The 24,798-nt window shown below is 42.3% G+C and overlaps 1 protein-coding gene across 2 annotated transcripts in view; it reads right to left on the reverse strand.

Moving 5' to 3' along the window:
- LOC110537307 (connector enhancer of kinase suppressor of ras 2) overlaps positions 1-23,331 on the reverse strand; it is a 73,086-nt gene extending 49,755 nt beyond the window's left edge. Inside the window, exons 1-7 of one of the 2 annotated variants that reach the window (XM_021623241.3) lie at positions 22,926-23,331; positions 18,067-18,230; positions 15,134-15,336; positions 3,398-3,485; positions 3,125-3,166; positions 492-611; positions 237-296 (exon numbers count right to left, since the gene is read on the reverse strand). In XM_021623241.3, coding sequence (XP_021478916.1) covers positions 237-296; positions 492-611; positions 3,125-3,166; positions 3,398-3,485; positions 15,134-15,336; positions 18,067-18,230; positions 22,926-22,992 — 744 coding nt within the window. In that variant the 5' untranslated portion in view covers positions 22,993-23,331. The remainder of the gene's footprint in view (positions 1-236; positions 297-491; positions 612-3,124; positions 3,167-3,397; positions 3,486-15,133; positions 15,337-18,066; positions 18,231-22,925) is intronic. The other variant, XM_021623240.3, reaches the window with a different exon arrangement.
- Positions 23,332-24,798: the final 1,467 nt, after the last annotated feature.

Here is a 24,798-nt window from a genome sequence, read left to right on the forward strand (position 1 = left end):
CCCAGATGATAATTAGGGGTTCACTATTTGCTGCACTAATTGAACAGTTACCCCAGAGCCCCAACCAGAGAGGCGGGTCATTACAGGACTACAAGAGGCTCACGTGGAAAACGAGCAGGCCAATGGTAAAACAGAATAACAGTTACGGGTGCAAGAGTTGGTATGGTTAGCAGAGACTGTTTAAAGTAAAACAATTGTTTTACTACAGGGACACATGGTCTAGGAAGTAGACTTACGTTCTCAGTGGTCCCAGTGATGACATGAAGGCCGTCATATGTAGATTTGATGTACATTCCCTAAATGAGAGGAGAGAGGGTAGACTGTATTCAACTAAAAAGGAGAATAATGTAGTTATAATGATGAGACGTACACTTCATATCTTGGTATGACATTACAAACAAGTAAAGTAAAGTATCCTGACAGAGTGAGTCCTGGTTCAGCCCATGCCGAGGTATGATTGAAGGTGTCTATAGCGTAGTCTTAGTACTCACCAGGCCCTCGCTGGGCATGATGTTGGTCAGGTGCACAACCTCCAGATGGGCCGACTGGGACACCAGCGAATCAGAGGACAGCGAGATGATGTGGTCACAGATCCCAGACAGTGTTTTACACTGCAGACACAAGAAGACAGGATGGGATCATTCAATATGCTGCAGCACACACTGTCAACTAGCTGATATGAATTACTGCCTGAATGTCTCTCATTCGTCAGATGACTGTATGGTGGAGAGAAACGACACAGTGTAAGGTGAGCTTCGGGATCGTGCATCATCAGAGTTCAAGAGTACCACTTTGCTGGTGTAGGACAAAGAACCAACTGGGAATGTAGTGATGGGGAAAGTAGTGATGGGGAAAAACCAATACAGAACTTTACATACACTTAGGTTGGAGTCATTAAAACTCGTTTTTCAACCACTCCACAAATTTCTTGTTAACAAACTAAAGTTTTGGCATGTCGGTTAGGACATCTACTTTGTGCATGACACAAGTAATTTTTCCAACAATTGTTTACAGACAGATTATTTCACTTATAATTCACTGTATCACAATTTCAGTGGGTCAGAAGTTGACATGCACTAAGTTGGCTGTGCCTTTAAACAGCTTGGAAAATTCCAGAAAATGATGTCACGGCTTTAGAAGCTTCTGGGAGGCTAATTGACATCATTCGAGTCAATTGGAGGTGTACCTGTGGATATATTTCAAGGCCTACCTTCAAACTCAGTGCCTCTTTGTTTGACATCATGGAAAAATCAAAATAAATCAGCCAAGACCTCAGAAAAATGATGAACATACTTTGGTGCGAAAAGTGCAAATCAATCCCAGAACAACAGCAAAGGACCCTGTGAAGATGCTGGAGGAAACAGGTACAAAAGTATCTATTTCCACAGTAGAACGAGTCCTATATCGATATAATTGAAAGGCCGCTCAGCAAGGAAGAAGCCACTGCTCCAAAACCGCCATAAAAAAGACAGTTTAAAGGAAATGCTACCAAATACTAATTGAGTGTGTGTAAACTTCTGACCCACTGGGAATGTGATGAAAGAAATAAAAGCTGAAATAAATAATTCACTCTACTATTATTCTGACATTTCATATTCTTAAAATAAAGTGGTAATCCTAACTGACCTAAGACAGGGAATTTTTACTAGGATTAAATGTCAGGAATTGTGAAAAACTGAGTTTAAATGTATTTGGCTGAGGTGTATGTAAACTTCCGACTTCAACTGTAAGTGTCATGATAATATCGTATTGTGAGGTCCCTGGCAATTCCTAGCCCTAATGACAGAGTGCATGGAGTCACTCTCTTCTCCTCCTGCCTGTGTTTTAGAGCAGAAAGAATAAAGCACTGCATGCCATTATCTGAGAATCTGACCCGCTTTTTAATGAGCGATTCTTTGGCTTATTCATCATCTGAGACACACATGGCATTCTTCAAAGGCAAGCTATGGCTTGTCATCCTGGGTTTAACAAGCTGAGGAGTAAAGGGGTCCTTATTGCTCTATGTAGCACTGTATTAGCAGCATTGGAGCCTGTCATGTCCTTCAGATGTCATGTCGAATGTACTGTATGTTGGTTTCTATCACTGCCACAAGTAGCACAGCGGCTAGAACTGGCTAGCTACAGTGACACAGCCATGACTCCATCGATTCCCTTAGTCTCCAATCGCTCTCTCTCTCACTCACTCTCTCTCTCACACAGGCACACACACAGACTGACAGACAGACAAACACACATCTGGCCTGTACATAGTTTGTCCTAGCTTCTCTTTCTCTCTCTCTGTCTAATTGCTGTAGGCAGGAATGCCCATGGGAGCAGCAGGGAGGTTCTGCATTATTCAACACAGACTGCCAACCAAAGGCCTTAAAACTGCGGCTTTAGAGAAATACACAGGCAGACTCACACACTCTTATTAATAACCCAAACCCTCTTCTTCCATAGTGCTGCCTGCCTGGCGATGAGGAGGCTGCATGTGACTGCATTATCACATGTTCAAGTGTGGGCATGTGCCCTAAATAAAGTAGAGAGAGAGAGAGAGAGAGAGTGTGTGTGTGTGTGTGTGTGTGTGTGTGTACAAACAATGTGTAAAGATTCATTGGTGTTTCAAAATCATTGACCAACATATTGTTTGATGATTTATATGCCACTGTTATTTTGAAAACATTTGTTAATTTGTGTCATGTGTAACCTTTATCATGACTAATGTTTTTTATCTTGTGACTGTAAATAAGATGGTAACACTTTTTTTGGGATAGTCCATCTGTAGATGCTCTACAGACTATCAATAACATGTCAACTAACTATCTACAAACCCTATCCTTACCCCTAACCTTAACCCTTATCCTAACCCTAAACCTAACCCTTACCCTAACCATAAACTTAACCCTTACCCTAAGCCTAGTCCTAACCCTTACCCTAACCTGTATTCTAAACCAAACCATAACCTTAGCAAGCAGTTGCTAATCAACAGATAGCTTGTTGATAGTATGGACAATCTGGACTATCCAAATTATGTGTGACCAATAAGATTTGTGTAAGGTGCCAGTTAATGGTTGATAGGAAGATTTGTGGATCCTTGTGTGTCTTTGTGAGCAGTAAACCACATGAAAAAAGACTCAAAACTCACCACATGAAGAATCTTGTTTTCTGTCTCATACACCGTGCAGTCCTGCAAGACAATTAAAGACCAGTTAGAGAAAAAAAACTTAATTGGAAGACTGTCTATTGAGAGTGTTTAAAACAGGGAAGTTATTTTCAGTAGGCCATCTATTCCTGACAAAACTTTAACAGAAGTATAACATTGAGGTATGTAGCTAGGTATTCTGTGAGAGAAATATTGATGCAATAGTATCTAGTTAATAAAATTCCCTAACATTTTTCATACCCCTGGACAACTCACCTGTTGTACTATGGTGGTTAACTCCAAGCACAGTTGAACAATGTTGTTCTTTAGTAAGGAGTACTCTGTCACACTGACAAATGGAGATCTAGCAGGAGAGAAGTACAATATGTAGAGTTCAGAGATGTTAAAAAATAAAATCTTTGCATAAGCCCTCTCCAACAACTTTACAATGAAAGAGAACCATTATATAAACTATAAGACACATGCAAATGAAGTTCCTCTGGGAATATTTTGTTTTTCTAAAGTGCTATTTATAACCTATGGAGACGGACCCTACGGAGCATAGCGCAGTGTCGCAATATCGTTTTTCGTCACAAAAGAGGTGGCTCCTTGTAGCACGCTTTATCATTCTACTTACTCCCATGCCACATGAAAATGGTAACGTGCCATATCATTCCTTATCAACCCCAAGTGTTGTGTAGGCAATGAAGCTTGCTTGGTTCCTTGATCTGATCTATAGGGTATGCATCACAGTAACCTTCACTGAACAAAAATGTTAACGCAACCTGCAACAGTTTAAAATGTTTTACTGAGTTACAGTTAATATAAGGAAATCAGTCATTTTAAATTAATTTATTAGGCCCTAATCTATGGATCACACATGACTGGTAATACAGATATGCATCTGTTAGTCACAGATACCTTTAAAAAAAAGTAGGGGCATGGATCAGAAAACCAGTCAGTATCTGGTGTGACCACCACTTTCCTCATGCAGCGCAACACATCTCCACCATGGGGCAAGCTGTTCACAATGTTGACATCAGCAAACCGCTCGCCCACACGACAACATACACTCTGTCTGCCATCTGCCCAGTTGAAACCATGATTAATCCGTGAAGAGCACACTTCTCTAGCGTGCCAGTGGTCATCGAAGGTGAGCATTTTCCCACTGAAGTCAGTTACGACGCCAAACTAGAATCAGGTAAAGACCCTGGTGAGGACGACAGGCACGCAGATGAGCTTCCCTGAGACAGTTTCTGACAGTTTGTGCAGAACTTTCTCGGTTGTGCAAACCCACAGTTTCATCAGCTTCCCGGGTAGCTGGTCTCAGACGATCCCGCAGGTGAAGAAGACAAATGTGGAGGTCCTAGGCTGGCGTGGTTATACTTGCTCTGCGGTTGTGAGGCTGGTTGGACATAATGCCAAATTCTCTAAAATAACGTTGGAGGCGGCTTATGGTAGAGAAATGTACATTAAATTCTCTGGCAACAGCTCTGGTGGGCATTCCTGCAGTCAGCATGCCAGTTGCACGCTCGCTCAAAACTCGAGACAACTTATGGCATTGTGTTGTGTGACAATACTGTACATTTTAGAGTGGCATTTTATTGTCCCTAACACAAGGTGCACCTGTGTAATGATCATGTTGTTTAATCAGTTCCTTGATATTCCACACCTGTCAGGTACATGGATTATCTTGGGAAAGGAGAAACGCTCACTAACAGAGATGTAAACAAATTTGGACACAACATTTGAGAGAAATAAGCTTTTTGTGCTCACAGAAAATTTCAGCTCATGAAACATGGGACCAACACTTACATGTTGCGTTTATATTTTTGTTGAGTATATTTTGCATTGATAAATCAATATAATCTCAGTGACTTTTTAAACAATAAACCAAACAATATTGTGGCCTTATTAGAATCCCCCCAAAATGTATTTTGTTTAGAAGTGATAATGTTGTTCTAGACTATTTGAAAACATAAAAATAGATAGCCATGTGACATATTTTGCTGATATGAGACCGAATAAATTGAAGCAGCTTATCAAATTGGGATAATGTTGTAGGTTACAATGGCAACTATAAGTATTTGCTCTGACATATTTTTAAATTATAAATCAGATTATTTCACATGGCGATGTGGGAAGCTAAAAGACTAGCTAACTTACAGTGTTTAGCCAACTTGCTAGTAAGGGAAGACAACAAGAACAAGCCCTTGAGCAAGGCACTTAACCCCCGCACAACAACAACTCCCCGGGCACCCACACCTCTCCAATAAAAGACGGTAAACAGTGCCAGTCAAAAGTTTGGACACACCTACTCTTTCAATGTTTTTTAAATTTTTTAAAACTATTTTCTACAATGTAGAATAATAGAGAAGACATAAAAACTATGAAATAGCACATATGGAGTCATGTAGTAACCAAAAAAAGTGTCAAAATATATTTCTTAAAAGTAGCAACCCTTTGCCTTGATGACAGCTTTGCACACTCTTGGCATTCTCTCAACCAGCTTCATGAGGTAGTCACCTGGAATGCATTTCAATTAACAGGTGTGCCTTGTTAAAAGTTCACTTGTGGAATGCCTTTCCTTCTTAATGTGTTTGAGACAATCAGTTGTGTCGTGACAAGGTAGAGGTGGTATACAGAAGATAGCCCTACTTGGTAAAAAACCAAGTCCATATTATGGCAAGAACAGCTCAAATAAGCAAAGAGAAATGACAGTCCATCATTACTTTAAGACATGAAGGTCAGTCAATCTGGAAAATGTAAAGAACTTTGAAAGTTTCTTCAAGTGCAGTTGCAAAAAACATCAAGAGCTATGATGAAACTGGCTCTCATGAAAGGACAGGAAAGGAAGACCCAGAGTTACCTCTACTGCAGAATATAAGTTCATTAGAGTTAACTGCACCTCAGATTGCAGCCCAAATAAATGCCTCACAGGGTTCAAGTAACAGACACATCTCAACATCAACTGTTCCGAGGAGACTGCATAAATCAGGCCTTTGTGGTCGAATTGCAAAGAAACCACTACTAAGGGACACCAGTAAGAAGAAGAGACTTGCTTGGGTCAAAAAACACAAACAATGGACATTAGACCGATGGAAATCTGTCCTTTGATCTGATGAGTCCAAATTTGAGATTTTTGGTTCCAACCGCAGTTTCTTTGTGAGACGCAGAGTAGGTGAATGGATGATCTCCGCATGTGTGGTTCCCACCATGAAGCATGGAGGAGGTGGTGTGATGGTGTAGGGGTGCTTTGCTGTTGACACTGTCTGTGATTTATTTAGAATTCAAGGGACACTTAACCAGCATGGCTAACACACAGTGAAGGCTCATCAGAGGAGGAAGGGGAGGACCCTCCTCAGTGAAATTTTTATAAAAAATAAAAATTGTGAAACATTAAAAAAGTTATCCTTTTTAGATAAAACTATACTACATATATATATATATATATATTTCACCAAATAATTTATTAAAATGCACTGTTTTGCAATGAAGGTCTACAGTAACTTCAACAGCACTATCTGGGGTAGCACCATGGTTTAGCCAGAGGACAGCTAGCGTCCATTCTCCTCTGGCTACATTGACTTCAATACAAAACCTAGGAGGCTCATAGGCCTCACCCCCTTCCATAGACATGGTAATTATGACCACTTCCGGAGGACGTCCTCCAACCAATCAAAGATTTTGCAGTTTAAACTGACATGTTGTCCATCCAATCATAGAATTAGGATCAGAAAATGAACCTAAGCTGTGTTCGAATACCCATACTAACATACTATACACTACATACTATATACTATGAGTTCATTTTAGTGTACTGTAAACAAACAGTATCCTTTCAGTTGGGCGTATTAGCTCTTTGCCTGTCTACGGGAAGTTGATGCTGTTGCTATGCAACCTCTTGCAAGCTAGTTAGCATAACAAATGCTACTAGTTAGACATTTTACGACTTCGGGTGTGTTCTTAAAGTCAATCTGGAGTGCCAGAGTGCGCTCGTAAATTCAGTGCGTCTCGCTCTCGGAGCACACACTGGACGCAAGGGCCGAGGAGTAGGGTTGATTTGAGCTTTCTGACCTTACAACGGCAGTCAAGCACCCAAGCTAACGTTGGCTAGCTTGCTAGCTACTTCCAGACACAAATGAGACCACTGACCATTTTACTCACCCTAGCAGAGCTGATTAGGCAGTTTTCATGTTATCCAGAGCAGTGTGACTGTAACTGTGCTGCGGGCAACAATTTAATTACGCGTTTTTTGCTGCCATTTACTGACACCGGCCATATTCAACGGTTGTTGAGCTCTTGTAAATTCAATATGCTGCATTCTGTTACACTCAGACGAGAGTGCTCTGAAATTGGAGTAACGTTAGATAGCCAGAGGGAATTTACGAAAGCACCCGATTGTCCATTGAGAACGCACAACGACTATTCAAATTAGCTAAGCTAAAAATGAAGGGAATAATCAAGTCAATAAATGTTGGGTAGTTAGATAGCCTAAAGTTAATATACTGGCAAGTTTGATGTATAAGTAGCCAACTAACATTAGGTAGATAGCTAACATACTGGTACATACTGCTGTAATGATATGCTATGTGGTTGGTAAGGACAGCGTAGCTAACAAATTGTCAGCCAACATAAATTGTAAGGTAACTTATTTGAAAAGTAATTACTTTATTACATTGTTCAACATTTTCTTAACATATGTCATAATTAGTTAAAGCAATGTATCCGCTCTCGTTGTACATCGGCTGTATTACTTTCCGCCATTTTGTTTAAATCTGAAAACAATGTGAAGCCACGCCCATTTCCTTATGAATTGCTTCATGGGCCCTAAAGTACAAAAAGAGTGTCCTGCGTGTATACTTCATGTTTTGGCTAATTTAGTACGACATCCGGAAACTTTTGGCATACTAACTATATCCATACTATGACCAATAAGCATACTATATACTCAATTCATATCACAAATAGTACAGTTAGTGTGGTTAGTATGAGTATTCAAACACAGCTCTAGTGTGTTGTATTGGGATTGTGCCCCAGAGCATTATGGGGGTTCTATGTGTTGAGAAGCTTGGTGACATTGTTGGATAGAGATTAAGAGTGACGAGTGATAGTTTATCATTTTGGGGATATTATTTAATTCAAATTAGTTTTTTCAAATTACAAGAGACGGAGGAGGTATATTCTAAATTGTTTTCAGAACTTTATTTTTGTGTCCAGTTAGTGCAATTTATTTAGATTTGCCTTGCTAACTCCAGTAGCTAACGTTAGCTAGTTACCAGCGGTAGAATGGCCAACGCTGCTGAAAATGTTGTGGACTTCTTGTTGAAGAACCCCATTCATTCTCTGGGGTACGTGGAAAAGGTGCAAAATAAAAGTGGGGGGCCGACCTCTGGTCAGTTACATGAAGAAGGATGAAAAGGTGTGGGCGTTCAATACCAGCTGGTGTCAAAAGTGTAACGTAAACTCACCCCATTCTGTACAATTGTGCGTAACCGCAACATTCAAACGAGGCTACAAAGAAAACTAATGGGACTGTAGCGACTGTGTTGACTTCAAAATCGGGGGTGTGAACTAGGTTTCTATTCAAGATCGACATGGTAATGGCTCTATAGTATTGGAGAAAAGTTGAACACGGGACGTGTCATGTCGTAACGTAGAGCACGCATAAAGCAACTATTTCTGTCTTACAATCTCTCTCCACCAGGTGTAGCACTTCTATCATCCTTTAAAAACAAGAAATGGACAGTGACGGTGGTAAGGTACCTAGTCATTTTTTGCGTCATCATGCGATCATCATTCTCAAAGCTGCTGTTTACTTCTAAGATCACTTTAGCACCGCCCTAAAAACCCGATTCAAATTCGACACAAACCTTCAAATAGGTATGTAATGACACATTATATAAACTCTTAGTGTTTTATTTACATTTTAGAGGCGATAAGGTGATAAGTTGGACAGATCAACTGAAAAAAAGCCATTTTCCCACACATCTCTCCTTCTCACTATCACGCATTAGTTTTGCTTCCCCACCCGCCATTTTTAAAAAGACCCTACGTGCTCATTTCCTGCTTGAATTATGCAGAAACAGGCAGCGTTTAGGTCATGTGATTGATTATGTTGGAAAGGGGAGAAATTGTGCTTTACAATGGTATTGACATTACAGTTGATCTGGAAGTATTACGTTTTGGGGGCGCTAAAATAAGGGCAATTGTACAGACCAAGGCGATGTACGAGTTTACTATAGCTGGTTAACAGGGAGCCTTTCATCGAGCCGCCTGTATTGCTGGCCTTGCCTGCATTTTGGAAAGTCTGAGCCTTGGTCGAAAGGTGGGTACAGTGACCTGGAAAACATTGATTGTTCAGCCAAACGGCAAAACAAAAGCAGGGAGCATATAAATGCCCACATCAGATTCAAGCTTCTGGGAAAAAGCTGCATCGATTATGATGAAGTTCTGCGTATTCAAACTGCACAACACAACGATAAAGTAAGAAGAAACAGGGATGTTATCAAACTGCTTATTAAGACCACTGCGTTTTTGGGCGTGTAATAATTTGCTTTTAGAGGACACGACGAGAGGGAAAGCTCTGCCAACAAGGGCAACTACAAGGAGTTTGAAGAGGTAATTGCACGTTACGATGCTTTACTTGCTGAACATATGGCACTTTTGACTGTCTTTGGGATGTTGAAAACAATTCCGAATGATTTGATAGCTTCCATCGCATCATCCATTAAACATTTGATTGGAGAAAGGTTTACACAGCGCATTTTTTCTTGTGCGCCCAAGTAGACTTTCCACTTTCCTCCGGTATTTATAAAGCAAAGATGATAACATTCCGGACAGACAGACACAAGCAAAAACTCATGTTATAAATGTTGCAGCAGCCTAGGCTACACCTAAACATTAGAAATCTGACATGCTGTATGGGATGAAAATTAGACTATTTTTCAGTCTGATCAACTATAGGCTACTAATAAGAGCACTTGCATACAGCCTATGCGCGCTGTCCATCTGGTCAGGGTATGTATAGTCCATTTGTGTGCCAGGAGAAAATGTGAATATGATCTAATGTAGTTAATATTCAAAATTGGGCTGCCTATACATTTTTAATCCTAAATGATCAACTGAAATGAATCAATCAACTTAATAGTGATGTGAGTAAATTTTTTACAAGGCCTACAGTTGCATAGGCCTGCATATTATAAACATGCATAAAGCAAGCTCAGCTCAATTGTCTATCAGTTGTTGTCTATCTGTCCGGGTAGAGGAAATCCCCTCCTAATCTAGTCTAAATATAATTTAGCTGCAGTTTGACAGAGTTTTCATTCACCCCAGGACCAGGAGTTTTTTTCAGGAGTTTTTTTAAAACCATGTGACCTGATTAGGACAAACTGGTCTATCATAGCCCATATAAAACATTTTTACAACTGATGAATCACTGTCATACCTTATAAGGTCCAGAGTTTTCCTAGTTAAGTTAACATAAAAGGAAAAACTCCAGGCCCAAGGGGGTAAAAATTGCCCCACCGCTTTGGGACCTATGGTGCCACCAGCCTGCTTGCAGTTGTCAGTTATGGTCAGGTATGTGGATGATCAGAGCTTTATTCAGGAATGTTTTTTGGGCTACTTTGATGTGTCAAGTGGGCGAGATGCGTTGTCCGTGTTTGACTTTATGCATTTTGAGATGTCTGAGTTTAACTTCATAGAGCAACTGAGTGCCCCTGTCAATTTTCTCTCATTACTGTATGTAGAGTCAATCACATACACAATCACATTATTACACATCAATGATTTTACTCCTAGCTTGAAATAACTCATTCTTGGCTCTTTTGTCTAACTATGTAGTGTGTTGTGTTATTGTTTTTTGTCTTCTCAGTCAAATCCTGTCCTATACTGGTCAAGCCTCTGAACCCCTCAACTCCTGCCTCATACCCTCATTCAATCACTGCTGTGATCCCTTTCCAACACTGTGTAAGTAGCCCTCTCATACCCATTCCCCATAATATTGTACTATAAATGTCTTTATTAAATATTTTAGGTTAAAATAATTAGTATTTGATGATTTTTGAAACACACTTGGTCTTATCCATGCACACTTTGCCTTCTCCCACCCTCCTCAATTATTCAAGTCACCAGCCTCCACTGCTACCACAGCATTCTGCAGCGATACGCCATCCTGTCTGATTTACGCTTAGTGGGATTATCATTTGTTTTTCAACAGGACAATGACCCAACACACCTCCAGGCTGTGTAAGGGCTATTTGACCAATAATGAGAGTGATGGAGTGCTGCATTAGATGACCTGGCCTCCACAATCACCTAAATCCAATTGAGATGGTTTGGGATGAGTTGGACTGCAGAGTGAATGAAAAGCAGCCAACAAGTGCGCAGCATATTTGGAAACTCCTTCAAGACTGTTGGAACAGCATTCCTTATATTTTTGTTATATTTGTTTAACACTTTGGTTACTACATGATTCCATATGTGTTATTTCATAGTGTTGATGTCTTCACTATCATCCTACAATGTAGAAAATAGTAAAAAATTAAGAAAAACCCTTGAATGAGTAGGTGTGTCCAAACCTTTGACTGGTACTGTATGTACAGTGTATTCGGAAAGTATTCAGACCCCTTGACTTTTGACACATTTTGTTACGTTACAGCCTTATTCTGAAATGTATTAAATTATTTTTTTTCCTCATCAATCCACACAATACCCCATAATGACAAAAAGAAAACAAGTTATGAGACATTTTTGCTAATTTTATAAGAAATAAAAACAGAAGTACCTTATTTACATAAGTATTCAGACCCTTTGCTATGAGACTTGAAATTGAGCATCATGTTTCCCTTGATCATCCTCAGATGTTTCTCCAACTTGATTGGATCCACCTGTTGAAATTCAATTGATTGAACATGATTTGGAAAGGCACACACCTGTCTACATAAGGTCCCACAGTTGACAGTGCATGTCAGAGCAAAAACAAAGCCATGAGGTCGAAGGAATTGTCCGTAAAGCTTCGAGACAGGGTTGTGTCGAGGCACAGATCTGGGAAAGTGTACCAAAACATTTATGCAGTATTGAAGGTTTCCAAGAACACAGTGACCTCCATCATTCTTAAATGGAAGAAGTTTGGAACCACCAAGACTTTTCCTAGAGCTGGCTGCCCGGACAAACAGCAATCGGGGGAGAAGGGCATTGGTCAGGGAGGTGACCAAGAACCCGATGGTCACTCTGATAGAGCTCCAAAGATTCTCTGTGGAGATGGGAGAAACTTCTAGAAGGACAACCATCTCTGCAGAACTCCACCAATCAGGCCATTATGGTAGGTTGGCCAGATGGAAGCCATTCTACAGTAAAAGGACAATGACAGCCTGCTTGGAGTTTGCCAAAAGGCACCTAAAGACTCTCAGACCATGAGAAACAAGATTATCTGGTCTGATGAAACCAAGATTGAAGTCTTTGGCCTGAATGCCAAGCACCACGTCTGGAGGAAACCAGGCACCATCCCTGTGGTGAAGCATGGTGGTGGCAGCATCATGCTGTGGGGATGTTTTTCAGCGGTAGAGACTGGGAGACTAGTCAGGATCGAGGGAAAGATGAACGAAACAAAGTACAGAGAGATCCTTGATGAAAACCTGCTCCAGAGCACTCAGGACCTCAGACTAGGGCGAAGGGTCGTTGTCCTGTTGGAAGGTGAACATAAGCACACAACCAAGACAATGCCAAGACAGCACAGGAGTGGCTTCGGGACAAGTCTCTGAATGTCCTTGAGTGGCCCAGCCAGAGCGTGGACTTGAACCCGATCGAATATCTCTGGAGAGATCTGAAAATGCATGTGTAGTGATGCTCCCAATCCAACCTGACAAAGCTTGAGAGGATCTGCAGAGAAGAATGGGAGAAACTCCCCAAATGCAGGTGTGCCAAACTTGTTGCGTCATACCCAAGAAGACTTGATGCCAAATGTGCTTAAAGAAAGTACTGAGTAAAGGGTCTGAATACCTATGTAAATGTAATATTTCATTTTTTAAAATATATTTATACATTTGCTAAAATTTCTAAAAACCTGTTTTTTGTTTTGTCATTATGGGGTATTGTGTGTAGAACTTTGTGGGGGGGCAATTTAATACATTTTAGAATAAGGCTGTAACGTAACAAAATGTGGAAAGAGTCAAGTGGTCTGAATACTTTCCAAATGCACCGTATGTGTATGTATGTGTGTCTTTCAGAGGGGTTGGTTTTAAAGGCCAAGTCAAATTTCAGTTGGACCTTGCGTGTTTCATTCAATAGCTAGAGGACTCCTGATATCTCCAGGAGTGATAAGTATAATTTTTGTCTTAATCTGTTATTGTCTAGTACTGTCTTTTTGCTAGCTAGGGACATCTACTTTAAGTGCTGCCTGTCTCCCCAGTAGCCTACTTGGTGCGTGAACTGCTGACTGCTCATAACTTGCAGATGATTGTGGACACATCAACCAGGATTAAGGGGCAGGGACATTTCTGACTGTTGTGGTTTTCATAAACAGTGGCTGTATTGGAGGGGAGTGGTTTCTCCTCAGCAATCAGCAATTAGTACCGGGAGGGGTGCTCTACACCTCTACAAGGCAATTATTGTTAGTACTTCAGTGTCCCCTGTATTCTCAGTGGCGCAGACAAAGTCCATCGCCGCCATAGCCTATCGCCGAAACAAAGACTGTTGCCGAAACAATGATGGTTCTGCCGAGTTTTTCGAGGAAAGATAGAAAGGAAGGCTCCACAACACTCTCGCACTTGATTATTTGACCTAGTATTTTCAGATCTCATTTTGCTCTTTTGTAGCTTTGCCAACTATGTGTGTGTGTTTTCTATCCCAGTTCGCTCCTCTCCCTGTAGGCTTTACAGGCGCTCCCCACCTCTTGGCTGCAACCTTTCTAATTCAGTGTGCCTTGCATGCACAACCCATGTGGAATTACTGGTCTCTGGCAGCGTTTGTAACTGCCGATCTGCGGTCAAGAACACAGTTCATCTCAGCCTATTCAGTCCCTAGAATTTGATGGAGACATGGCTCAACCCCAAGAAAACACTGCTACTCCAGCAGCTCCCTCTTCATCTGACTACATGTTCTCTCATAGTCCGAGAGCATCTGGCCGTCGCGGTGGTGGCACAGGGTTGCTCATTTCTCCTAGGGCGATGTTCTATTTTTCCCTCACTCACCTATCTATCTCATTTGAATTCCATGCTGTCACTGTCACTTGTCCACTCAAGCTTAACATTGTTTTCATCTATCGCCCACCAGGTACCCTTAGAGAGTTCCTTAATGAGCTTGACACCTTGATAAGCTAATTTCCTAATGATGGCTCACCTCTCTTCGTACTGGGTGACTTCAACCTCCTGACGTCTACCTTCGATTCATTTCTTTCCAACTCTTTCTTTCCACTCCTTGCCTCTTTTGACCTCACCCTTTCCCAGTTCCCTCCCACTCACAAGGCCGGCAATACACTTGACCTCATCTTTACTAGAGGCTGTTTGTCTACTAATCTCACTGCAACCCCCCTCCAGGTCTCAGATCACTACTTTGTTTCCTTTTCTGTCTCCCTTTCCTCCAACCCAAGCCACTCAGCTCCTAGCCAGATGGTCATGCGCTGTCACAATCTTCGCTCTCTCTCATCTTCTATGCTATCATCGCTCCCGTCTGCTAAATCCTTCTCCTGATTCTGCCTATTCCACCCTAATCTCCTCCCTTTCCGCATCCTATGACTCGCACTCTCCCCTTTCCTCCCAGCAGGCTTGTCCCTCCCCTCCTGCTCTGTGACTGAGTGACACATTGCGAGCTTACAGAACAGAGCTGCGGGCAGCTGAGCAAAAATGTGGGAAAACAAAACTTCCGGAGGACCTATCATCCTTTCACTCCCTCCTCTCTACCTTCTCTTCCTCTGTATCTGCTGCTAAAGCCACTTTCTATCACTCTAAATTTCAATCTTCTGCCTCTAGCCCTAAGACCCCCCCCCCCCCTCCCCCCCGAGGTAACACCCACCTGTCCAGCCAGGCCAGCAGGTTCTTGGCTGCTCCGATAAGGTCCACCACAGAGGTGAGGAAGTCGTTGGGCAGCCTGCGGGAGGCCCTGCCGTCATAATGGCCGCCTCGACGCCTCCCTGTGATGAAGTTTTGTAGGTTCTTTGCTGAAGCATTAAGCTTGTGGGATAGGGTACGCAGGTTCTCAGTCTCCAGTCCATAGTTCTGGAACAAAAAGTACAGTACCCTCATGGTTCAGTACGCTCCCAGAAGTGTTTAACTTTAAAGTTAAGATGTCATTCGTCAAGAAAATGTGGACACAGGGAGAAATAACAGTAAATTGCATGGACATTGTGGTGCCAGTCAACGTTGAATCAGCGCTGTTTCCACATCATTTCAAGGAAATTACGTTGACCCAACACGGATTATACATTGAATTGACGTCTGTGTCCAGTGGGGTCCTTGTATTTGAAAGCTCATACAAAACAGTGCTATAGCAAATCTATAGTGGATATAAGATCTAAATGACAGAGATAAATAGAGACAAAGTCCCTCCAGTAATATAATCTCATCTTTACCTCTTCATTTATCCACCAAACCAGGTTGACGGAGCTGTATCTTTTTGATCAAGTTATTCAAGTAAACATAAATGGATGATTGCCTCATCAGAGACACAATAAAGACCACTCTTCTGCTACACTTTGGTTAAAGTGTACAGAGCATCATGCCGTATTCCACTCTAACCGGAATGTAGGTTGTGTGTGTACGTAACTCGTCACAATGGTGTGTCTGTTGGAGATGTGTGCCTGTGTGTGAATAGCTGTCTCTCATTCTGTGGGTCTTGTTAGCAGTCATCGCTGTCACCATGGAGAAATGCCTCCTTCCTGTCTAACTCACGACTATGTAGCTTAGCCAGCCCGGTTGCCATGGTGACTCCTGGCTTTGTCACTCTTAATTACACCAAGCCCAGTGTTTCCATAGCTCCTTCTTCCCTTATTGATTTTCCTCTCGCTTCATTAAAAATATCAAAGTAATGCACTGCTTTCTGATAGCCTTTATGGGGGCTTCTCCATCACTAGTCGGTTATATACGTCAATGCAGAGGATGACGAGACAAAAGGCGGGTGAGAGATAAATATACTTTACATTCATAAACATATGCTAAGCAACACTATAATAATACCTTGTCTTGGCAGTCGACCCACTGTAGAGGAAACACACTATTATGCTGCTAGGTGGTGGTGAGTACTGACCAGCTCAGCCATTTCCCTGCTGTCTCCTTCCAGTGAGCCATTCAGGCAGAGAGAGGCTTCACTGCATGGAGAGGACACTTTCCTCTGATTGCTGTAATGTAATGGGAGTAAAACCCCAGTTGCCTCAACAACTCAGCAGCAGAGCCCTGTCTCTGTCTGTCTGGTCACTGCCGACTGATGAACAATTATCTAACTCCCAGCAACAAGCAACCCTCAGTTTGATGTCAAAGTGAGTCAGCAGTCACACTGACACTAAGCCAGCATTTTCTTTCAATCCATCACACTCACATAATCAACCCACGAAGGAGAGATTCTTTCCTAAAATGTATCTGTTGAGAGGCTTGTCTTTCGCAAGCAGAGCAGAGAGACTGACATCTATTCAGTTGACATCCATTTTGGACGGGCCATGTGATAAGGCTGTGTGTGTGCGTGTCCTGTCCCTCCCGGCCCCTCCACCTGCAGCTCTCCCCCAGTGCAGTCATTACTCATGTCAGCCTCCTCTCAGCAGTGACGCAATGTTCAGCTCTAATGCACTCTGCCAGGATCAATGGGGACATGTCCCAGCAGCCAATGAGAATCACAGCACATCACCATGCTGGAGATGAGATGCAGAACACACACTATACTGTGTTAACGCATATTCACACACGCACGTTCACGCACTCAAACACACACAGTCGCGCACCTATATTATAGCCCCCTATGTGAACAATCCAGTCTTCTCAACATTCACACACACACAAATCAAATTCTGACACACACACACACCCAGGCAGCCCCCACCGGACCGTCTAACTAACACAGACACAGATTACATGTGTGTGGGTGTGGAGATGTTGGCCAGACAGGGTTTCAGGCAGTCCAGGCACGTTTCCCAAGCCTCTAATGATGCTCTGCTGCGGGCCGCTCTGTCACAGCGAATCATACACTAACCTCAGCTAGCTCCACACACGCCGCACACACAGGCAGCCCCACACACACACTCCCTACCAACTGCTGCTTTCTAGGCCTATGGATCCATTACCAGCCCATCAGCGAGGACGTGTGCTATGTGGCCCCTCTCTGATTCAGTCAAATCAATACACAGCTCTTAGCTTGCTCTAACAGGGCTCTTCCCAGGCCCACGCCTAACTCTCTCTGTATGACTCATCATACACCAAGGCTAACGACACCCACTTCATGCCACCCTTACTGATGTACACAGCACAGGGTCCTGCCGCTCCACCTCTATCTGCCCGTACAAGAATCTATCACCAATGAATCTGAATTAGCCTTTAGCTCCAACGAACACAAATCATCACCGTAGCCTCTCGCCTTAGCCTTTTTAGCCCTGTTTACTGAGCACTGTACATGACCCTCCCCTACTCAGCAAATAACATTGATGACGACTGTAGATGAAACACATGTTGTTTTTTATAATAAAGGGACACGTTTTACTGAACTTCAATCTTGTCTGTCATGCCTTGCCATACCTTTTCTGTCAAATGGTGCACAAACAGATCTGGCAACTAGCTGGACATCTCCTGCATGTCTGCTGTGTTCTTCCAGTTCAAGCACCTTGACTGCACTGGCTTGGTTGCACAGGAAGTCATCGATAGTAAAGTTGTTCCATCATGTCTGTGCACCAGACCTCGAACTCTACAGCCCTATCTCCTGACCATCCTTCCTGACTCCAACTCTTTATGTCTCGAACGACTCCTCACCAGAGCACAGAGTAGGTCCACGGCCTCCAGGATGAGCTCCTGGTGTCCGATGCGGGTGACCCCCAGCTCCTCCAGCTCCTGGTGAGTGATGTGGAGCAGCTGCTCCCCATTGATCTTCTCCCGCTCAAAGTTCTTAATGTACTGCTGCAGACAGTCATCCAGGCCTGCATGGGGGACAGGCAAGAGAGCATGAGAGGGGAAACTATGTTAATTAAGCACACCTTTGTTCTAATAGTATGTATTTGTCCCCTTTACCGTCAACATCCAAGTCATTTGCTAGGTGTATAGGATGTGGGTTGTGATGGTTTATATACCTTTCAAAGGCATAAATATGACAGAGTTGTATAACATGCAGTGTGGCTGGCAGATTCAGAGTAATTGCTGTAATAAAAAAAGATGCATATCAAAACCCTCCCAAGCTACTAAAAAAGTATTTTCCATTTCAGTCACTTTGTGTGTTAGTTCCTACATAATACCAGAAGCATGCTTCCAACTATAAACATGTTCCAAGTCCTGAGTGTGCTCTTACCCTCTAAGCAGAGAGAACATACTTTTCTTTAAACTCCAGAGAACTGAGCAGATCCAGTCTACTATTTGACCTGCTCTTTGTGTAGAACAGAGCAGAGCAGAGCAGAGAGAAATGGGACTAGTCTAGGAGATCAACTGCTCTCACCACATCGTATTAAAGCCATCCTTATCAGAGCACAGCAGAGCCACACAGACACACAGAGTCCTCTGCAGCATTCTGTGTTGGAGCCATGTACAGCGGTCCAGGCAGCACAGAGAGAGCGACAGAGAGAGAGAGGAGTAGCAGAGCAGACTAGCAGAGTCTCGGCTTTCAACCACAGCATCCATCCATGGCTCCCGGGAGATGAGTCCTCTCTGGCCGCGGAGCGGAGCGGGCCACAGCACAGAGCTGACCCACATTACACACACTGGCTGGGCCATGTCAACACCGCAGCACAGCACACACACATCCATGGACACAGGCATTCAACGGGACAAATTAGCCTAGGTAGATCAAAAGATGGTACATTCAAAGACATATGCTGTATCTAGATGGCTCTGCATAGTCAGGTGAATCATCTGAACTAAGTTCCCCATTTGTATGTGGCAAACACTTGTCTTGCCGTGTTGTGTGCTGCTGCCTAGTCCTCTGTTTCTCTGAGCACACAGACAGGTCCGTAGCCTTGAGACAGGTCCGTGGCCTTGAGACAGGCCCATGACCTAAGTTCGTGGGAGTGAAATTTATGAAAGCATGATTGCGTAAGTATGTGTGGTGTTTCTTTGTGTGTGCATGTGCATGTGTGTGCGCACAAGTTCATGTATCCATCTAATGATCATGAATGGCTGCTTTCATTTGAGAGCTTGCTGCTTGTGGGATTTCCGTTCTGTTGCTTTCCTCTAGCTATCAAGGCTCCATGGCAACAGTTGCCGGGTGACCAAGAGGTAAGCCCCCTTGAAGAAGTGAATTATCAGCAGTACTTCATTATTGCCCTCAGACCTATCACAAAATGAAATAAGACAAGTATCTAATATTCATTCTAAATTACATGTTACCCAAGGGAATAATCCTGAGCCCTCAATGCCCTCAAAAACAGGTCAGTCCCTCCCTCTTACTCTCATGGGCATTGAACCTACTCTCATACACAGCAAATAGTTGTTATGAAATCGATGCAGTACAGTTCAACTAGCTTGCCAACTGCTCTACCTCGAGCCACAATGTTGGAACGTAGTATCAATGTACCAAGGCAGGTTCGCTGTCCATGGTGCTAGTTTTTCTTGAATGCCTCAATTGATGCATTGGTGTGTGTGCATACTTGTGTAGGTAACGCCTAATATTTAGATTTTGTTCTTTGTAATAAGAAGTGCAAACTCCTAATCATAAAATTACCATTTTCACAACTATAGGATCTCTACTGCCCTAATGATCTTTCCTTTAGAAAAATCTGGTGAGAAGCAACAGTCTCTATTGAGTGGAGTTCCCCTTTCACTTTACGACTGTGTCCACTGACCACCTCTCAAGAACCCCTCAAGAAGAAGAGAGCCAAAGCAACCAATAGCATACCAATATCATCCTGTGTGAATATTCTGTACAGCTGTGACAGCACAAAGACATTTCTCAACTGTCCTATCAGCATCCTCTGTCTCAACTTTAATATGACAACAGATGACATAGATGTCACTTGTCTATGCACTTCCCATGGTGTTTGGTGTGGAGGATTTGAGACTGAACTGAAGTTCCTAGTTGTGTTGTGTATCAGCTGCACAGAAGTTGTGCCGTAGGCGAGCCCTGCCCTTGGTGCGAAGGCTGGAGACACATCTGTGACAGTGGCGCCAGAGGCAAGCACGGCTGTGCACTTCTGGACTGACACTTGGCTGGCATAAACTATTGTGTACAGTACGTGGGAAAACATAAACCATGTCTGTGTTGACACATCATATCTCCTTTAGTTGGATGATAGTAGACCTAAAATAAATCCCTGTGCCCTGGTGAGAGAGAAAGTTCTTACAGTTTTTTTCAACTGCTTACACACAAAATCTTTTCATGTCACACGATTTCTGAAACCTCTCACTCAAAGTGTTAAACTACACACCAAATATCCAAAACCATAAGCTATTTCTCAGCCTTTGACTCAGTTGTCAATTGCATGAAACACTTTTTTCAAAACACTACACACAATTCTCTACCTAAAACACAAACATCTAACAGTAAGTGACTTGCTTTCCTTTTCCAAACACAACCAATCAAAATGCTACACTTATTCACCAGGTGGTCCTCCATCTCAATGCCACACTGGGTCCGTACAACACCGGCCATATGCTCACTTTTCTGGATGCAATTTACACAATGCTTGTCCCTGATCCAGATCAGGAGCCTGCTAGATTTGTGGTTTTATGGGACAATGTTAGTTTTCACCGGGCTGTTCTGGTTTGCCACCCATCCACAATTTGTAGTTTTGTACCTACCCCCATATTCACCTTTTCTAAATCCCATAGAGAAATTATTCTCAGCCTGGGCTGGAAAGTGTATGATCGCCAACCCTATGCCCACATGACGCTTCTCCAGGCAATGGAGGACGCATGTGGGGACATAGAGGTTGCCTCTGTCCAAGGTTGGATACGCCATGCTAGGAGATACTTCACTCGATGTTTGGCAAGAGAAAACGTATCTTGTGATGTGGACGCAGTATTGTGGCCAGACCCAGGCCGGAGAAGAAACGAAGCGTAGCTTAGCACTGGTGACTGCCCCCTCCCCTACAAATTCCTGGACTGCCCCCTAAAGAATATACTTTTGGTTTACATATGTTTATGGTTTTGTTGTATGCTACTGTATACAACAGTAATGTTTGGCCTAATAAATATTTTCTGTTTCTACATTGCATTGGTGTTTACAGTGTGCTTGTTACCCCTCTCAGCAGATTACTTTCACTGTAGAACATTGTATTGAAATGAAGATATAAGCCTATGAAAGACCAAAGAGCTTTAGATTTAGAACAACAGTGTTTACATGGTATATCCAAAAATGTACTATTATGAAAGCAGTGTTTGCCATTTGATGCAAATGCTTCATTCTGACATGTGTTTATGGCATTTTGAATGCAGTGTTACATTTGGAAGGAGATATGAGCCATTTTGCATTTTGTATGTGCAGTTTTGGGAATTGTGTGTAGAGTTTTGAAAAAAAGGAGACAGTTTTGAAAACTTGTGTAAGCAGTTGGGAAAAACTGTAAATCAAACCTGTGCTCGGATGTTACAGTAACTAGGTCTTTATTTGGAACATTATTTAAACATTTAGATAAACATTCAGCTCCTCATCCTCATTTTTTTCTAAATGAAGGCTGAAAATAAAGAATTTGTTGTCAGTCAGCGTCTCGCCTTCTGAATGACTGAAGTCTGCCACTACTAAAGTAACGGTGCCCACAATTTGTTTATGGCAGGTAATATAGCGCAACAATCATTTTGTCATCCATTTGGTCTTACCTAAGTGTTATTTCACCTCAGCTGTACTGTTGGCCAACATAATAAAAAAAACAACTATAGGTAAGTATGTTTTCTCTCATAAAAATCTTAATGTTATGGCAGATAGTGGAGAATTTGACTAAAACTCTTGAACATATGGCATCTTTAAAACATACTGAACAGCATAACGCCAACCATTTTGAATTCAGTATAACAGCATATCTAAAAGATCAGATTGACTACTGTGTTGCAAAAGCTGCTGTACAGTTAACTTGCAATTACCTTGCAACCTGCAATATGTTCCCTATCCATATCCACAATGCTGAATTACAGTATCAATGTAATAATGTGAATCATTGTCTAGGTCAACACATTATCAGATGTCCATGGTTCTAGTTTTGCGAATAACTCAATTGTTGCCAACACTTCTTCAACCTGTGTGTGTGTGTGTGTGTGTGTGTGTGTGTGTGTGTGTGTGTGTGTGTGTGTGTGTGTGTGTGTGTGTGTGTGTTTGAAAGAGAGAGTGTGTGAGAGAGCGAGACAGAGAGAGCACCTGTCTTTATGGTATGAGGTAATCTAAATGTGAACATTATATAGGTCAACTGATTGTTTTACACGTAATGCGTTGGTCTCAGTATCTGGTTGGTTGTCTAGAAATGCGTAGCCTATCAGGCCAGGGTGATAATTACACTAAATAGCGCTTCCATCAGGGTTGGATACACAAAATGGCACACGTTCAATGTTTCAATGCAAGGAATAGCACCGTTTTAGCTCATAACACCTCCATTGAACAAGTCATTTAGAGAAAATATAAAAAATGTGCACATATCCATGTTAGTCGTTTCTAAATGTACTCTGTCAAGCAAATTAAAATAAACATGTTGTATAAGCATTACCTTTCATCCAATCCAGCACTTGCTTGGGTGTCCATTTGCTTATAGGTTCCATCACCAGAGCCATCATCGATGTCTTTAAATCCTTCAAACGAGGACTTGATCGGGCGTGAAAATCGTGTTAAAAATCAGAAATGTTGTATCGGTACACAAGAGAACACATAGCACAGGTGCACCTTACTGGGTAAAGGCATGGCTGGTGACAGTATCCTGGGTAAGGAATGCGATGGTGCAGTCCACGCGCTCACAGAAACGACTCCCCCGCCCATCTCTCTCTCTCTCTCTCTCTCTCTCTCTCTCTCTCTCTCTCTCTCTCTCTCACACACACACACACACACACACACACAAGTACCTGCCGACCACTGTGTGGAGAAGCGAGTGAGAAAGTCTTGCAACCCCTCCCTCCCCTGCACACCGCAGCATCACATGCTTCGTTCCAGAGACAGAAGGAATGGTGCAATAATATATAATTACCTGACGCCTTTATAGAGAAGCAATGGCAGCTGAGCGTGATGCATTATTTTTCGATTGGACATTTCTGTTAAATATAATATCTCCACTTATAATACCGTTATTATCAGAAATATGTTCACCTCCTTAACTGACGTCATTTCCAGCCCATTTGAGTTGGAACCGAAACGAATCTATTGTGTTTTAACCAATAGAAAACTAGTGATGCCTGCATCAAGCCTGTATGGATACAGTATGGGGGGAAACCATATGAAACTGGGTCACCCTGCAATTAAAGTATACGATTCTAAATTGAAATAATTATTATTAAACAAAACATGAAAGACAATTGATTGTCCAAGTCGTTTTTAAAGTTAGTTACAAGATACCTCAGTTACTGTAAAACCACATCACATCATGACAAATGGTGGGATGTGTGCTAATTAATCACTTCTTTCTGATGTCCCCATGCTTAATTATTAGGAAAATAAATGTAGTACATAATTATTAAGCTATAGTCAATAGTCACCATTACAACTATAATCAACTATTTATGGTGTGTGCACACTGTGTGAGCCTGTGTCCCACTATGATATGGTTAATAATTCAGTCCTTGCTATGCTGGGCAGCATGATGACACATCTTTACCTAATACTGTACCTGCTAAGCCTGTTACTGACTCTTTGAAGATCTGGCCATTTCTTGTATCTTTATTCAAGTCTCCCCACAGGTTTCACTTCATGGTGATACATGGAATAAACCTCAACGTGTTCTTATGGAAAATGATCAGAGGTATGGGAATAGTCACACACACACTCACACACCCACACATACACACACAAACATGGCCACCACTCTCCCTAACCATTACCCTCTCCTCTGCTGCTCCAACAGTGCCATGCTAATAGTCCTTGGCATGGCTGCTGCATGACCCAGTGGCTCCCGACAGGGTGTGAAGTGGTGGCATTGGCTCTCACTCCTGACACACACTGGTTTACTGTTAATCCTCTCAGTCTAGTTCCCAAGCAGCATGCCACTATGATCACTAGCAATGTCCAGATTGTCCATCATAGCCTACCCCTAGACTAAACATGTGCTTAATGTTGTTCAATACTGTTTTACACATTAGATGCACCCAACTGAAAGAAAAATGCATGCATACCTAACACATGCTATCACATAGTCACACTCACGTAAACCCTGACAGCCATACATCCCTGCTGAGAATTCTGAAATGAACCTACCCAGAAGTCATGCCAGTGATCCAGATAGATATTTTACAAATTAAGATCAAGAGGCTCACTCAGGCAAAATATAAACCCACCATGGCTAAAAAAGTAAGTGTATATTATAGTCAATTGCAACCCCCATTCCAATGGCCAATACAGTTTATTCTCCACAAGACATGACTGCAATAACTCAGTTC

This window comes from Oncorhynchus mykiss, chromosome 12 (genome assembly GCF_057628025.1).
Source record: "Oncorhynchus mykiss isolate SJ-2025 chromosome 12, ASM5762802v1, whole genome shotgun sequence".
Taxonomy (NCBI): Eukaryota; Metazoa; Chordata; class Actinopteri; order Salmoniformes; family Salmonidae; genus Oncorhynchus; species Oncorhynchus mykiss.